The sequence below is a fragment of the Macaca thibetana genome, chromosome 15 (genome assembly GCF_024542745.1).
Source record: "Macaca thibetana thibetana isolate TM-01 chromosome 15, ASM2454274v1, whole genome shotgun sequence".
Classification (NCBI taxonomy): Eukaryota; Metazoa; Chordata; class Mammalia; order Primates; family Cercopithecidae; genus Macaca; species Macaca thibetana.
Window position 1 is genome coordinate 90,644,787 of NC_065592.1, and position 18,580 is coordinate 90,663,366.

Genomic DNA, 18,580 nt, shown 5'->3' on the forward strand with positions numbered 1-18,580 from the left:
GCTCCAGGTGGTCCTTGATTTGTGGCTGCATCACTCCAGCCTCCACATCTGTCTTCACGTGGCCTTCTCCTTTCTGCCGTGTCTTCCCTTCTGTCTCTTAAAAAGAGAGGTCTTTGGATTTAGGGCCTATCCAGATAATCCAGGATCATCTCACGTCGAGATCCTTCACGTAATGACATCTGCAAAGGCCATTTTTTCCAAATAGGTCATATTCACAGATAGATTCTGGGGGTTCGGACATGGGCATACCTTTTCAGGGTCACCATTCAATCCACAGCATTAGGCCCTTCACCAAAATGCCAGATGGGAAGCACCTGGTGCAGTGCCTTGGATGCAGAGAAGTGTAACAGGTGGTATCTTCATTTGCTTTTCCCTTTCCCTTAAGGTGGGTACAGGTATACAAAGACCAGACTTTCCGCTGTGTGCATGTATGTGCACCTGCACATATACATAAATGCTTAAACCCACCAAACTGAGAACCCCCTTCTTAGTGGTCATTGCTCTTTGGGTTCAGTCTATTGTAACAAAAATATCTGCTTGATGGTAAGTTGGAAATTTGTCCTCTCTCAGATAATTCAGTGGCCACATGGGACAGACAAAATGATGCCTCAATCCTAACTTAGAATTGTACTTTTTAGCCAAGATTTAACTAACACATCTCCATAACCACCCATGGGTGGGCAGTGCTGGTGTACTTTTTGGATGGCATGCTGCTGCCACCTTTGTTCTTGCAATGCTTGTTGCCTGCTTTTGTGAGCTCTTGGCATGCAGTGGTCCTCCTCCAGCTGCAAGCCCAGGGGGAGATAGGCTTGGCAGGATGCCTTGGCCTTTGGGCTCCTCTCCCAGGTACCATCTTGGGGAAGGGATACACACTCTGCATTACTGCCTGTTCTCTGGTTCTGTGCAACTGAGAAGCAAGTGCAGGCTGGGGGCTCGGTGCTGGGGAAACTTCCACCCTGTACCTTGATGTGTGAGTCGGGAGGCCAGGGTACCCTGCCTGTGCTCACTGAAGCCATTTAACGTGCACAATTAGCAGTAGGTATCCAAGGATTTCATAGCCAAGGGCTAAAGAATGTGGCGTGAGCCTGGAAAAGGGGATACTGTTTGGTTGGAGGTGAAGAGAGGGCTTTTGCATCAGCTTATTATGAGCCCTGGTCATGAGTAGAATTAGGCAGAGAAGAGGGCAGAAAGGTTTAGAGTTCTAACCTTTAGAGAGGTTAGAATCATCCCTGCAAAGGCACTGAGGGAAGAGTGTACAATGTGTTTGGGGAGCAGAGCATGGGCTGCTTGAAGGGGATGGCTTATGCTGGGATTGGAAGGAAGGTCTGTGGAAGTGTGTGAGGATGTGTTTAGTCCACCTATTTATTCATTCATTCATCTACTCACCCACCCATCCACCTACCTACCCATCTATCCATCCACTCATTCACTCATTCATTCATTCATTCATTCATCCATCTGTCCACTCATTCACCTATACATTCATCTTGTCATCCACTCATCCTTCCACCACTGACCCACCTATCTATCTATTCATCCACCACCCACCTACCTATCCATCCATTCACCCACTCACTCATCCATCTACCATCCATTACCCATCCATCCTTCCACCTACCTATTCACCCATCTCCCCATTCACCCATCCACCCATCTATCCACCTGCCCATTCATTCACCCATCCACTCATCCATACATCCATCTGTCCACCCATTCATCTATCCATTCATTCATCCATCCACTCATCTACCCATTCACTCATCCATCAATCATCCATCCATCCATCCATCCATCCATCCATCCATCCCTCCATCCCTCCATCTGCCCACCCATCCATCCATTCACCTACCCATTCACCCACCCACCTATCCATCCATCTACCTACCCATCCACCCTTCCATCTGTCCATCCACCCTTCCACTTATCTACCCGTCTATCTATCTATCCATCCATCCATCCATCCATCCATCTACTCATTCATCCACCCATCTACCCACCCACTCATCTGTCCATTCACCCTTTTACCTATCCATCCATCTACCCACTTGTCCATCCATCCATCCATCCATCCATCCATCCATCCATCCATCCATCCACTCATCCATTCTCCCACCTACCCACCCATCCATCCGTCCATCCATCCATCCATCCATCCATCCATCCATCCATCCATCCAAAAATGACTCCTGAGCACCCACTCTGTAGACTAGTCTTGTTCTAGGCTCCTGGAAGACCGAGAAGAATAAATCATCTTCCCTGGCTCCCTAAAAAAAAAAAATCCCTGAATGTGAGTAAAAGCACTTGGTGGTTATAGTGGATGGGAGACCAGTTTTTCTATTAGCTTTTAGCTCTACATATTTCTCAGGAGATGTGTAGACATGATATTAGAGGACAGAAAGAACGGTGATACCACTGGGAAAAAAAATTAAGGGCATCAGGAACAAAATAAGAAAGCATAGAAGGAATTCTGGGAAGCTCCTGAATCCCCCCCGCCGCCCCTAGGTCCTTTAACTCCAAGCACTCAACCTGGGCCTCTCCCAGCAGGCAGGCTGCCAAACTAATGTTGCAGGCGGGTCATCTCCTGGGGAATCTGGTCACCCTTCACACCCAGAGCTCTTCACTCATTTATGAACTGCCTTGACCCAGGACTTCCGGTCCTTTTTCAGAATAAACCTCTTTCTGGGAACTCCCAGCACCCCCTCAGCTGCCTGCCTGGAAAGCGTCATCCCAGGCGCTTGGTGTCCTGTGGAACCTTGTTACTGGAGTAGAAAGGAGGCTCTACTCTGTCTCTCCTCTGTTTACAGCTGGAGACTCCCAGGCTGTGCCTGAACTCACTTAGGTTTTCAGGAAAGTCTTCTTTTCTTTGGAACTATGGAAATAGTGGAGCAACATGGCCCCATGGGAGGCGTGCATTTTAAAGAGGAATACCTAGAATTAGAATTTGCAATTTACCACCACCTTTGCTCCTCATTTTTGTCTCTGAGAAGATGCATCCCTCCCCACTTCCATGCCCCCTGACTCGTAAGCCAGCTCCTTTACTTAACATGGTTCCAGGTTGTTTGCTGGGTGTTTCACCGGCCCTGCTGGTGACCTTGGCAGGGAATTCTGGGACTAGATAAGACAACCTTCAAAGCCTCCGAGTTGATTCCATAGCCCAGTCACCCACACTGTGCTGACTGACTCCATATTGAGCCCACATGGGCTGTTTAGCATCTTGGGCTTAGAAGCCTCACTTTGCCACTGCAGTGCATGTGACCTCGCGCAAGTGACCTAACTGCTCTAAGCCACAGTTTTCTCATCTGTACCATGGAGGTAATGATACGTACTTCTTAAAATTGTCAAGAGAATTAAAAGGAAATGCTTCTGAATCAAGAGTACATAATATAAGGATTGAGAGCGTTTTTACATTAAGGATTGAGGACTCTTGTGCTGGTTAATTTGTATAAAGTGCTAGAAACAGTGCTTGGCACATAGGAAGCATTCCTTGCATGTTAGCTCTTAATAGCATTATTTGTGGTTATTGTTATGTAAAGCAATTATGATATTCCTGACACACAGTGCTTATATAGTACAAGCTTTTGTAATATAATTAATTATATAAGTATATAATAGATATTTATTTTATTATGTAAGGATGTGCAAGTGACAGATTCCATGTCTGGATCTGAGGTCACCTTTATCACCTTATGTGGCTACCAGGCCTTAGGAAAGAGAAGGAGGCACGTGATGGGTCTAGTGAAGACCCTAAAATAAAATGAAGCAGGCAGAGTCCTAGGCACCTTACACTTGTGAATGCCTTTTGTTGTCATCACAACCCTGTGAAGTAGACACTGAGCCTATGCAGCAGAAGCACAGATAGGACAAGGATGCAGCTGGGAAGTGGGAGCAGCCAGGCTATGAACATGGGGTTGGAAGGCTCGTTCCAGAACCTCTGCTGCTGTCTAAGTCCAGGAGTGCAGAAGGCCTTAAAGAGGCCATACAACTTAAGCCATAAAGTAAAAGAATGACATATTTAATGACATGAACATTTTAAAATTTTATATGGCTTAAGACATCATAAACAGACTTAAAAATGACAGAATGAGAAAGATTTTGCAGTATATAACACATAAAGGTTACTATCCTTAATATAGGCAAGAACCCACAGATGAATGAAAAAGGATAAGGAAATAAAAGTGGGGGTGTGGTGGTTGCTAACAGTATGAGGAAACAACTCAGAAGAAATGCAAGCTGCCTCATAGACAAATGGAAAGATGCCACCTTCATTAGTTCCTTAGGACATGCAGATTAAAACCGTGAGATATGTTTTGCCTTTGATCTGCAGACATTAAAAGGATTGATAACATCTGGTGCCAGTGAGGGGATGCACTTTTGCTGAGAGTATAAATCTGGACAAATTTGGAGTATAAATCTGGACAAATTTGAATTATAATGAGATTGCAGCACTCATTATAATTCAAAACTTACATGCGCTTTGACTAAGGATTTTTATGTCTACACATTTACCCTTCTGGCAGAATTCCTTCTATGCTTTCTTATTTTGTTCCTGATGCCCTTAATTATTTTCCCAGGCACTCTGCCTGGGTACAGTGGTGTGCACAAAATTAGGAACCAGCAAGTCCAATGTAGGATGTAATGGTGAAAATATGGAGACATGCCCATCAGTAGGGGTCTGATGAAATAAATTAGGATCTGTGGGTAATATGGAATAACTGCATTGAGAAGGATGAAGCGAGTCTCTTAACAGACATGGGAAGATGACTGTGTTATGTCATCAGACCAAAAGGAGCAAGAGCAAATATAGAAAAAGACAAATCTATGAGTCTTTAAAAACTACAAGGCCAGGTACAGTGGCTGATGCTTGTAATCCTAGCACTTTGGGAGTCCAAGGTGGGAAAATTGTTTGACCTCCAAGGAGTTCGAGACCAGCCTGGGCAACATAGTGAGATCTCGTCTCTACAAATAATAATAATAATAATAAATCAGCCGGGTGTGGTGGTGCGTGCCTATAGTCCCAGCTACTTGGGAAGCTGAGGCGGGAGGATCGCTTGATCCCAGGAGGTCGAGGCTGCAGGAGGCTGAGATTGGACCACCACACTCCAACCTGGGTGACAGAGTGAGACCCTGTCTCAAACAAAAACAAAAACAAAAAATCTACAACAGTTATATATCAATACGTATATACACATAGACACACATAGATGTATACTCGCATATACACACAGATGTACATGTGTGTATCTAAAACGATCCTGAGGAATGCACAGCAGACCGTTAGGGTAGCCACCTCTGTGGGAAGAAGGGTGGCAGATCTTCATATTTTTATTCTAAATTTTCATAATCGTGTACAAATTTAAAATTAATTTTTTGTTGACAAAACCAGGCAGTAAGGAGAGGCCTACATAGGGTTACATTTGGTGGGCTTCTCTTCACGTACTCTTCTTTCGCATTGCCTGTGTATCTGACACATCCTTTCAGAGGGGCCTGACGGTGGAGTGATGTTTCTTCATCGCCTTCTCATCTCCTGTGACTTTCTTGCGTTCCCTTCTGAGCTTTGCCACCTTTGTGTACCTCCGCCATGGTGTACCTCCGCCATGCTCCCCTCCTCCAGTACCTTGGGAAGTCTCGGTGTGTCTCTGAGCAGCATGTCTCCTTGGGGACTGTCTGGAACTCTCATCCCCGCAATAGGAAGCGTTTTTCAGTCATGGGGGATCACTGCATTCCTGTCTGACCTCCTGGAGGTTCCTCATTTATGTGGTCGCTGAGTCCTTGAGAGGCTTCAGGAAGTCAGGAATGAGGAGGTCTGCCTAGCTCTGTGAATGCAGCTTTCCTAAGTTTCTCTGGCCATGAAACCGCTTTCCCAGAACGCCTGTTGACATCTTCTCTGTGCTCCACCTAGACGTTGGGAAGCGTGGCTCTTTCCTTGGCTCCCACTTGGACTTTCTCCTTAAATCTTTACAGCCCTGGGATTACCAGCTGGTTCCATGCCCATCCATAGCCCACATAGCCTCTCAGTCTACCTTGGCCCCTTCTCCTACCTCACCCCTCAACCCATTCAAACAACAGACTTGGTCACCTCTGAAATTTGGTGTAAACTCCCGGGACTGCTCACTGGGGAGCAGGAGCTAGATCCAGCCCACAGTGGTGCTTGACAGGGGTCACCCGTGTTTAAAAACACAATTGGAGCCAAGATTGGGCTCTTGGAAGATACTTAGAGATCTGGTTTCTTATTCCGTAATCCATGTGCCTCTGAAATGGGGAAAAAGAAACTTTGACAGAGACAGCCATATGTTTCAGGAAAAAAAAAGGGAGAGCCTCTTTTTCAGACTAGTCCTCCACGTTTAAAATGTGCGAGCTCGTTTGCACCTTCCACACCGGCCCGTCCTACTCATTCATGTGGGTAGTGTGGGGACCTGCTGGCTTTGAGTTTGCCGCCCATGCTTGAAGCTCCTCAGTGCTGGCACCTTGGTACAGGCCCTAGCTCTTTTGACCTAGAAAGTTTTTTTTTTTTTTTTTTTTTTTTTTTCCAGCCATTTCCTTTTTTTAGTTTGCAGTTTGCGTTCAGTGCAAACCCATAACATGAGACATTACTATGAATCAAAGCGTAAATACACAAACACAATATACAATCCAAAATAGACGTGCAGCCTTCAGGAATGAAGCAGAAAACAGGTTCATTCACATGCACAGTAGCATCAGGGCTGTGTGATCTGGTTGTTCCCATGTAGCTTCCTAAAGGTGGAAAAAAATGACTTTGGTCATTTTAGACTACTGTGGCCATATTAGATATTGGAACCCTAGAAAGTTCTTCATAAAAGCTTTCCAGCAGCTCTGTGGGTTCCCAGTTTCTTCACCCCCCAGTCTCTCCTCTGTGTGCTATAATTGTTTTTCTAAAACACAGACCACATTTTGTTATACAAACTGGATTACTCCTCATTGCTGAAGGATCCAGTCCAGTTCCCAGCAGGGCACTCCACAGCCCTGGCCCTGTGGGTCTTCCCAGCCACCCCAGCCAGGAAGCCAGTGCTTCAGTTAAGTCAGCGGACTTGCTGGAAGCCTTTGTGCCTTTGCAGATGCAGTTGTCTGCCAGATGCCCTTCCTTCTCATCTGTTGTAACCACGCTGTGTCCCCTCCCCTGAAAGCTGTCAACCTTGCCTCTGCATAATTCCTTATCTGGCATCTCTGCCTTTGCAGCCCTTGGCTGTTACAGCACTTCTTACATATAATTGTGATTCCCTCCGGAGCTATCTGTCTGTAGATTGGGAGCAGTTCATTTCCTTTCATCTTTTTTTCTACCCCCAGCCCCATACTAGAGACATTCTCCCATGGGTAGTGCATAAATATTTGTTGCATGACAATTTAGTCTTTAATTTCTCGCTTTTATGACATTATTGCTTTGTGATATCTTCTACTTTCATGATAGGATGGGTAAGTTGGAGGGAGAGGAACTGTAAATACAGATGCTTAATTCTTCCTGCTTTCAATTTTTTTTTCTCTTAAGTTAAATGTGCTTTTTGTTGCTCCACCTCTCTGATTGGAGCCTCACATTGGGAGCCTGAGGCAGTGGAATATCAAAAGAGGGTAGCCGCTGAATGTTTAATTTCAACATCAGCCATGAAACCTACCACTTCGAATAGTGGGGCCTGGAATTCAGGCTCAAAATCTTTTCCACATATTTGGTTTCCCCTTTGGCCTCTCTTTTGCTCAAAGGTATGTTCTAGACTCTCATTAACTTTAATAAGAATTACGGATGTGCCCTTAGGGGGCCTCTCACACTGCCTTTATTTGCTGTAATTTTAATGAATTCTACCCGTAGAAGTGTAAGAATAAAATAGGATATACTTGAGCAAAGGGAAAGAGAGAAAGAGAGGATTATTACACATTGTGCCTTTTTTTTTTTTAATTGCAGAGTAATGTCAGCTACTCTTCCATTTGTCTCCTTTGGTTGCCAGTGAAAAATAATTTTGGCTGCTTATTTTCCAAAGCAGAAACTGAAGTCAAACACGAACCTTTCCTAGACAAAAATTCACTCATAATCATTTTTGAGAGTCGATATGTACCTTATGCAAGGTGCTGGGAATAAAAAGATGAATTTATTCCCATAAAGACATACACCTACTATGTACCCAGAAAAATTAAAAATAAAAAATTTTTAAAAGATAAATGTATTAACAGGTACTTATATAGCATTTAGTGTGTTGCAGACACAGTTTTAAATTGTGTCAGTTATTTATTTCTGCATCATAGAACACCTTAAAAACTTAAGTGACTGAAAACAACCACCATTCTCTTGCTTGTAGTTTTTTGGGTCAGCAGGTTGTGCTGAGCTCAGCTAGGGGGTTCTTCTGCTGGTCTTGGGATGTCTCATTCTACTGAAGTCATCATCTAGTTATTGGTTTGAGCCAGATGGTCTACAGTGGTTTCACATAATCTGGCAGTTGGTGCTGGCTGTTGGCTGGGACACTTATTTCCAGCACGCTAGCTCAGACATGCTTAAGTGACAGCAATACAGCAATACATATATATATATATATTTTTTTTTTTTTGAGACAGAGTCTTGCTCTGTCACCCAGGCTGGAGTACTCTGGCGCAATCTTGGCTCACAGCAATCTCTGCCTCCCGAGTTCAAGCAATTCTCCTGCCTTAGCCTCCTGAGTAGCTGGGATTACAGGCATGCGCCACCATGCCCAGCTAATTTTTTTTATTTTTTTATTTTTTTAGTAGAGACAGGGGTTTCACCATGTTGGTCAGGCTGGTCTCAGACTCCTGACCTCATGATCCACCCGCCTCGGCCTCCCAAAGTGCTGGGATTACAGGTGTGAGCCACCATGACAGTGATATTTTAAGAGAGTAGGAAGAGAGGCTGTAAGGTCTCTTGAGGCCTAAGCTTGGAAGTTGCAAAGAGTCTGTTGTAATCTCTTGGCCAAAGCCAGTCAAAAGGCCAGCTCAGATTCAAAAGATGGAAAATTAGATTCCACCTCTTCTTATTTTTAAATGGGCCACAAAAATTCTCTATAAATACTGACTTATTTAATGCTTATGACAACTTGAGGTGGTTGAGATAGGTTCCTCTATTATTACGACTGTTCAGATGAGGAAAGTGAGGCATAGCAGAGAGGTTAAGTAACGTGCTCAAGGTCACACAGCTTGGGGCAATACCATGGTAAGTCCTTTAAAGTTGCTGCTCATTATTTTTGCCTTACAGCCACTATAGGACCAACTTATCATTTCTCTGCAGCCTTGCAGAGAAAGAGGTCAGTCACATTTGCCATGTGGCTGCCATGTGTTGGAAGCTTCATATATGTAGTGCCACTAAACTGTCACAACTAGTCTGAAATGGAGATATTATTATTCCCAGGTTTCAGGTGAGGAAACTGAGGCTGATGGAAATTAAGTATAAGTCATACAAGGGGATGATAACCCACTGTTCCATATGCAAGAGTTTGGTTTCCTTAAGTAAACAATAAATGTGCTGGGGCAGATTTTTTGTTTTTTGTTTTTAAAAAAATCTTCTGCTTGCATCTAGGAAGTGTTTTTAAAAATCTGTTGATTTGTTTATGACAACCCATACATTTCAGAAAAGTAGCTGGAATAAAGAACATGTTTTTCAGATGTCCAGTGGAGCCCCAAAATAGAAGCAAGATGAATATTCCATTCCGCATTGGCAATGCCAAAGGAGATGATGCTTTAGAAAAAAGATTTCTTGATAAAGCTCTTGAACTCAATATGTTGTCCTTGAAAGGGCATAGGTGAGTACATCTGCAATCCACAAGCTTGGCAAAGAATTAGCTTAGTTTTTCAAATGCAGAATAAAACAAATCTCTAGGAGCCTGCTTAGCTTGGAGTAGCAGTTATGTACTTTGTTGGGCCAACCCAGCTGTTATAAGGATGTGCCTTCTTCCTATTGTTTATGGAACCCTTTGTGTAATTCCCCAGCTGAGAGTATAATGGTGCTCCATCTTCCATGGGGGTTTTGGCAAAATTACCTTTGAAAAATCTCTTACACTGCTCGTATAGCACAGAGGTTGCCATTCCATCTCTGATGAGGCCAGCACCACTGTGTTCCGAAGGTAGAGCATCATTATTATTCCAACTGAACATCAAATTAGTAGCTAGTCTTGCATGCTCTATGAGAAATAAATGTCCTCACATGAGAAGAGCAGCAGGGAGATGCCTGGCCCCCATCTTGCTGGCACTGTCACGGCAGGCTCATGAATGGTGAACAGAATTGCTATCTTCTTCCAGCTTATCTTCTCTTCCTCCCATCTTGTTTTCTTTCTTTGCTAAGAGTGAATAGTTCGAATGACTCTCAGTTAAATGTGAGCATGGTGAACCTTCACAGCTTAAGGGAGAATTTTCTGATGACTGAGACGCGTGAAGCTCTGTGCCAGGTGTCGGGAGTTTTTAGGTCGGAGACTGGAAACGATGGTCTCAGGTGCTGCAACTCTCAGGAGACAGTGGCTAGAAAAAGTCGTTTTGGTGCTAAATTAGACGTTTTTGTTCTCAATGCCTGGATCTTTGGTCATTCTAGGTCCGTGGGAGGCATCCGGGCCTCTCTGTATAATGCTGTCACGATTGAAGATGTTCAGAAGCTGGCCGCCTTCATGAAAAATTTTTTGGAGATGCATCAGCTATGAACACATCCTAACCAGGATATACTCTGCTCCTGAACAACATACAAAGTTTAAAGTAACTTGCGGATGGCTACAAAGAGTTAACAAACACAGTATTTTTCTTAAATGAACATGTTTATTGTAGATTCTTCTTTTTTGAAAGAACAGCAAAACATCTACGGCTCTGTAAAGCTGGTGGGACCTAATGTTCACCTTAATTCTGACTTGAACTGGAAACATTTTAAGAAACCTTCTTGTTGCTTTTCTAACAAATTCCTGCTTATTTTGCCTTTGCTGCTACTTTTTCTAGTTAGCTTTCAAACTTGCCTGTGGACTTAATAATGCAAGTTGCAATTAATTATTTCTGGAGTCATGGGAACACACAGCATAGAGGGTAGGTGGGGCCTTCTAGGTGCTGAATCTAGACATCTGTGGGGTCTCCTGGGTTCAGCGGCTGTTGATTCAAGGTCAACATTGACCACTGAAGGAGCGGTTTAAGAGTACCAGGCAAAGGGCAAACCGTAGATCGATCTTTATACTGTTATCACAAGAGAAGTGACATACTTTATATATGTTTCTATTAGCAAGGTCTGTTTCTAATACCATATACTTTATATCTCTATACATTTATATTTCTAATAATACGGTTATCACTGATACATGTAGACACTTTTAGAATTTATTAAATCCTTGACCTTGTGCATTATTCCATTAGCAACAGTTGCACCCCCTCCTCAGCCCTCCCCTTCCTCTTTTTAAGCTGTTTTATGAAAAAGATCTAGAAGTTCTTGATTCATTTTTACTGTTCTTTCCAGAGGTAAAAGAGAAAGTTGATTGGTTGGTTGTTTTTCAATTATGCTATTAAACTAAACATTTCTGTTAAATTACCCTATCCTTTGTTCTCTTGACTGTTTTCTTTGTAATGTTTGATGACAAGAGTGATACTTTGCTGAAAAGTCTTTCCCCTATTGTTTATCTATTGTCAGTATTTTATGTTGAATATGTAAAGAACATTAAAATCCTAAAACATCTAAGCCCTTGTCAATGAATATCTCTACCTGCTTTTTAGACAAATCGTTCTTTTTTAAACTTTATGATGGGAAAGCTTGAGGTCTGAAAATAGCACCTGCTAAGGGTAATTTAGTTCAACCAAAGATCTAAGATTTAACTCTTGCGCATCCATTTAAAAAAATTCAACACAGTGTGGGAGCTTTCCATTTGCTTTTGGAATGGGCGTTATCAGCAAACCACCTTCCATTGCAGCTGAAGGTGTAGAGTTCTATGAGCTCTGTCCCATTTGCCCCAGAAACATGCCACTAGGACTGTTTTGAGCTATCTTCCTGTTTCATTTGATTGTATAGTGAGGACTCCGCCAGGGTCCTGTCCCATCTCTGTTGGCTCCCCTGTTCAGGTCACAGCCTCCAAGGCTTGGTTCTGTTATCTGTAAAAGGAGGGTTGAAATAACTCCCCCACTTACCTTAAGGATGTTTAAAAGTTTAAAACAAGGGCTCGATGCAAGATGTGAATAATAACCACAATGAAGTCTTAAGTAGCAAAAACCAGGCAGTCCATGGATTGCAACTAAGTGTTCACACATAAAATTCACGCTCAGAGTCAGCCTCCCCTCCTTCCTCACCCTTTCATATGTGGTTGCACATCCCTGTCATCTGTACCAGACCTGTGCTTCTCAAATATCTGCTTATTTTCCTTCCATTGCCACGTCAGCTCTGCTGTGTCAGCCCTCAGTGGATCATTCAGCAGCCTCTTCTCCGCCCCCATATTCCCGTCCCACCAAAGCCAGGTGGACTATGACTTCCCCTTGTGCTCCTTGTTGATGCATACAAAGTCCAGTTCACCTAGCCTGGCAGTCAGTCAAGACTTTGTAGCATGGGACCTGGCCTCTTGCACCTCTCCTGTGTTTGTGATTGTTGGAAAGTGGCATGCATTTGCCCACACTATGACATAAGCCTGGAGTTTCTGTGCCCACTCGGGAAGACCAGATGACAACCGCCAACCTCTTCCTAAACTCATTTGTGTCCTTTCCATTGGGACTATGTCCTTTTCCTTTGTTCTCACCAGGGGGATCCTTTTCTCTCATCATACCATTTTGTTTTGTTCTTTACTGTGCCGAGGTGGCTGCATATGTGCCTTCCCCCATACAGCAGCATGGAAAGAACCATGGTTCTCTACCTCCGGCACCTAGTGTCCTGCCTTGCCCTTCAAGGTGCTCAGTAAAGCTTACTTACCCAGTGAAGTCTTTTTTTTTTTTTTTTTTTTTTTTTTTAGAGACAGGGTCTTGCTTTGTCACCTAGGCTGGAGTGCAGTGGCATGATACTAGCTCACTGCAGCTTCGACCTCCTAGGCTCAAGTGATCCTCCTGCCTCAGCCTCCCCAGTAGCTAGGACTACAGGTTTATGTCACTATGCCCGGCTAACTTTTTAAATTTTTTGTAGGACAGGGTCTCACTATGTTGCCCAGACTGGTCTTGAATTCCTGGCTGCAAGTGATCCTTTAGTCTTGGCCTCCCAAAGTGCTGGGATTACAGGCAAGAGCCACTGCGTCTGGCTGAATGAAAAATCTTAATGTAGGTCACGTTGGTCTTCCTAAGTACTGTAAACTGAACTTGGAGTAAAGGCAGAGAGGTATGATCTTTCACATAACACAGACATTTTTTTTTTTTTTAAAGATGGAGTCTGGCTCTGTTGCCCAGGCTAGAGTATAGTGGTGTGATCTTGGCTCACTGCAACCTCTGCTTCCTGGGCTCAAGTGATTCTCCTGCCTCAGCCTCCAGAGTAGCTAGGAGTACAGGCACTTGCCACCACGTCTGGCTAACTTTTATATTTCTAGTAGAGACAGGGTTTTACCATGTTGGCCAGGTTGGTCTCAAACTCCTGACCTCAAGTGATCCACCTGCCTTGTCCTCACAAAGTGCTGTGATTACAGGCATGAGCCATCACCACATACATGGACTTTTAATATATATATATTTTCAAGAGCTTAGTATCCAATTTCATTTTCTACTAAAGCGGTCAAATATGATTCTGTGGTTGAATGAGGAAATTTAGTATCTTGTGAGTTCCCCCAGAACCATCTTTATAAATCTGAAAGCTTTTGGAAAATGGTTAACTACCACATACGGACAAGGGGTAATCTCTGGTGTCTGGCCAAACAGGGAGGTTCTGGAATAGATATTGCTGGAAAATATTCATCAGAGCAAAAAACTTGACCTTTGTATGTCTCGAGGGAATGAACTGATGCCAACCTGCTGACCACGCAGAGAGGGATGAAAAGGGGAGATAAAGATAAAGGCCTCTGGGTCAGCAAGCTGCAGGAGCCAGAACTGGTTGGTCTTTCCTTGAAGATTAAAACGGAAAGCAAGGTAGATTGACAGGTGTCTTTGCAGCCTTGCAGAGGCTGGGAGAGGGGCTGCCTTGTGTTCCTTTGGAGCCTCTAGAGTATACTTCTTCCCCAAATGGAACTTGGAACTTTTTTTTTCTTTTAAAATTAGTTAAGACTGGGTGCAGTGGCCCACGTCTGTAATCCCAGCACTTTGGGAGGCTGAGGTGGGTGGATCACCTGAGGTCGGGAGTTCGAGACCAGCCTCACCAACATGTGAAACCCCATCTCTACTAAAAATACAAAATTAGCTGGGCGTGGTGGCACATGCCTATAATCCCAGCTAGTCAGGAGGCTGAGACAGGAGAATCGCTTGAACTTGGGAGGCAGTGGTTGCAGTGAGCCAAGATTGTGCCATTGCACTCTAGCCTGGGCAACAAGAGTGAAACTCTGTCTCAAAAAATAAATAAATAAATAAATAAAATAAAATGATTTGCAACTTGTAATCATTCTAATGCCATACAACCAAGAAAAAACAATTTTTTTTCTTGTGTTCCTTGTGTTTACCTCTATGCACTGCTTTGTCTCCAATACTGCAGTTCTGTTCTTTGCACCAGAAACAAAATCGTGTTCTGTCCCTACGGTCTGAATCCCCTGCTAGAGCCTGTTGATTGAAATGCCTAATGCTGTCTCATCATAACTTACCTGAAGCTGGCAGGTTTGGCATGCACTTAAGTGAATTAGGTGAGGTAACAAAGAAGTAGTCCCTCCTCCCTCCTTTTAGAGCTGAAGGGGCTCTACAAGCTGAAGACACATAAAACATTAGATGTTGTCCAATACTGCCAAAGGCATTACCAGGTCTGGCCTTGCCTTCCATGATTAATGTTTGTTGTATCACGTTCTTTGGAAGGAAAATAAAATGAGGAAGAATTTTTTCACATTTGAGGGGAATGAATATAATTAAAAAGTGAAATGCTACCGAGTCTGCAAAGAAATCAATCATTTTAATTGGAAGGAAGATTCCTGGTTTCTGTCAGTAATTGGACTCTTGGTAATTTAAAGATGGAATCCCTGACAGTTTGTGATAAATTGGTTTCTTTTGGACTAAAGAAGGTAAGAAGTTCTAATTACCCCTGGATTATTATTCCGGAGTGGACAGAATCTTGATCTTGATCCTGATCAAAGAGATTGGAAGAGAGAGAGAAAAGCTAGCAATGAGCAAAGGCTTATTGAATTTATTTTAAGCAGCTAAAGAATAAAATTGTTCATTTGATGTGACAGAAATAAGAGCTTGTAGTATCTGAAATCCTAGAGATGTTGATTGGATTTTCTAAGAAAATAGGAAATAGGGCATATTAGAAGAAGTTTATGTTTGTAAAAGTTAGGTTATGCAGAAAGCTCTGCTTATTTGTTAGCACACACAAGAATATTAACAAACTTAGACCTCACTTGGGGACAAGTATGGAATTTGTACTTTGAGTGTTTAAACATATAAGAAATCTGCATTAGGTTTAAGGAGGTGTAAAATGTTTTAGTCTAGTGAAACAATAAATTAATAGGAATATAGACAGGGCCCTGATTAATGTATCCACTGACCCTGTCTCTGTGGATAGCCTGCCTTTGTTTCTATTGCCTAAGAATACCTGAACCTGGGGGGTGTTTCAAGATGGACTAATAGGAACAGCTCTGGTCTGCAGCTCCCACGTTATTGATGCAGAAGACAGGTGATTTCTGCATTTCCAACTGAGGTACCTGGTTCATCTCATTGGGACTGGTTGGACAGTGGGTGCAGCCCATGGAGGGCAAGCTGAAGCAGGGTGGGGCATCGCCTCACTGGGGAAGTGCAAGAGGTTGGGGGATTTCCATTTCCTTAGCCAAGGGAAGCCGTGACAGACTACCTGGGAAAACGAGACACTCTGCACCCAAATACTGCACTTTTCCCAAGGTCTTAGCAACCAGCAGACAAGGCAATTCTCTCCCATGCCTGGCTCGGTGGGTCCCACGCCCACAGAGCCTTGCTCACCACTAGCACAGCAGTCTGAGATCAATCTGCGAGGCAGCAGCCTGGTTAGGGGAGGGGCGTCTGCCATTGCTGAGGCTTGAGTAGGTAAACAAAGTGGCCAGGAACCTCGAACTGGTCAGAGCCCACCACAGCTCAACAAGGCCTACTGCCTCTAGACTCCACCTCTGTGGTCAAAGTATAGCTGAACAAAAGGCAGCAGACAACTTCTGCAGACTTAAACATCCCTGTCTGACAGCTCTGAAGAGAGCAGTGGTTCTCCCAGCATGGCGTTTGAGCTCTGGGAATGGACGGACTGCCTCAAGTGGGTCCCTGACCCCTGTGTAGCCTAACTGGGAGACACTTCCCAGTAAGGGCTGACAGATACCTCACATAGGCGGCTGCCCCTCTGGGACGAAGCTTCCAGAGGAAGGATCAGGCAGCAATATTTGCTGTTCTGCAATATTTGCTGTTCTGCAGCCTCTGCTGGTCCAGGCAAACAGGGTCTGGAGTGGACTCGAGCAAACTCCAACAGACCTGCAGCTGAGGGACCTGACTGTTAGAAGGAAAACTAACAAACAGAAAGGAACAGCATCAACATCAACAAAAAGGTCATCTACACCAAAAACCCATCTGTAGGTTATCAACATCAAAGACCAAAGGTAGATAAAATCACAAAGATGGGGAGAAATAGAGCAGAAAAGCTGAAAATTCTAAAAATCAGAGTGCCTCTTCTCCTCCAAAGGATTACAGCTCCTTGCCAGCAACGGAACGAAGCTGGATGGAGAATGACTTTGACAAGTTGACAGAAGTAGGCTTCAGAAGGTCGGTAATTACAAACTTCTCTGAGCTAAGGGAGGATGTTTGAACCCATCGCAAGGAAGCTAAAGACCTTGAAGAAAGATTAGATGAATGTCTAACTAGAATAAACAGTGTAGAGAAGACCTTAAATGATCTGATGGAGCTGAAAACCATGGCACGAGAACTTTGTGACACAAGCACAATAGCTGATTGGATCAGGTGGAAGAAAGGATATCAGTGATTGAAGATCAAATTAATGAAATAAAGCAAGAAGACAAGGTTAGAGAAAAAAGAGTAAAAAGAAATGAACAAAGCCTCCAAGAAATATGGGACTATGTGAAAAGACCAAATCTATGTTTGATTGGTGTACCTGAAATTGATGGGGAGAATGGAACCAAGTTGGAAAACACTCCTCAGGATATTATCCAGGAGAACTTCCCCAACCTAGCAAGGCAGGCCAGCATTGAAATTCAGGAAATACAGAGATCACCACAAAGATACTCCTCAAGAAGAGCAACCCCAAGACACATAATTGTCAGATTCACCAAGGTTGAAATGAAGGAAAAAGTGTCAAGGGCAGCCAGAGAGAAAGGTCGAGTTGAGTTACCCACAAAGGGAAGCCCATCAGACTAACAGCAGATCTCTCAGGAGAAACCCTACCAGCCAGAAGAGAGTGGGTACCAATACTCAACATTTTTTTTTTTGAGACAGAGTCTCGCTCTGTTGCCCAGGCTGGAGTGTGGTGGCATGATCTCTGCTCGCTGCAAGCTCTGCCTCCTGGGTTCACACCATTCTCCTGCCTCAGCCTCCCAAGTAGCTGGGACTACAGGCACCTGCTACCATGCCCAGCTAATTTTTTTTTTTTTTTTTGTATTTTTCAGTAGAGACGGGGTTTCACTGTGTTTCCCAGGATGGTTTCGATCTCCTGACCTTGTGATCTGCCCGCCTCGGCCTCCCAAAGTGCTGGGATTACAGGCGTGAGCCACCGTGCCCAGCTCAACATTCTTAAAGAAAATAATTTTCAACCCAGAATTTCATATCCAGCCAAACTAAGCTGGAGAAATAAAACCCTTTATAGACAAGCAAATGTTGAGAGATTCTGTCACCACTAGGCTTGCCTTACAAGAGCTCCTGGAGGAAGCACTAAACATGGAAAGAAACAACCGGTACCAGCCACTGCAAAACCATGCCAAATTGTAAAGACCATCAATGCTAGGAAGAAACCTCATCAATTAATGGGCAAAATAACCAGCGAACATCATAATGACAGGATCAAATTCACAAATAAAAATATTAACTTTAAATGTAAATGGGCTAAATGTCCCAGTTAAAAGACACAGACTGGCAAATTGGATAGAGTCAAGACCCATCAGTGTGCTGTATTCAGGAGACCCATCTCATGTGCAAAGATGCACATAGGCTCAAAATAAAGGGATAGAGGAAGATGTACCAAGCAAATGGAAAGCAAAAAGAAGCAGGAGTTGTAATGCTAGTCTCTGATAAAACAGACTTTAAACCAACAAAGATCAAACGAGGCAAAGAAGGCCATTACATAATGGTAAAGGGATCAATTCAACAAGAAGAGCTAACTATCCTAAATATATATGCACCCAATACAGGAGCACCCAGATTCACAAAGCAAGTCCTTAGAGAACTATACAAAGACTTAGACTCCCACACAATGATAATGGGAGACTTTAACACCCCACTGTCAATATTAGACAAATCAATGAGACAGAAGGTTAACAAAGATATTCAGGACCTGAACTCAGCTCTGCAACAAGGAGACCTGATAGACATCTACAGAGCTCTCCACTCCAAATCAATAGAA

At 43.6% G+C, this 18,580-nt stretch overlaps 1 protein-coding gene across 3 annotated transcripts in view; it reads left to right on the forward strand.

The window, feature by feature from the left end:
• Positions 1–11,647, forward strand: part of PSAT1 (phosphoserine aminotransferase 1) — a 32,214-nt gene extending 20,567 nt beyond the window's left edge. For all 3 annotated transcript variants that reach the window (XM_050761124.1, XM_050761123.1, XM_050761125.1), the window contains exons 8-9: positions 9,612–9,749; positions 10,532–11,647. In XM_050761124.1, the coding sequence (XP_050617081.1) occupies positions 9,612–9,749; positions 10,532–10,637 (244 nt within the window). In that variant the 3' untranslated portion in view covers positions 10,638–11,647. The remainder of the gene's footprint in view (positions 1–9,611; positions 9,750–10,531) is intronic.
• The last annotated feature ends 6,933 nt before the right edge of the window (positions 11,648–18,580 follow it).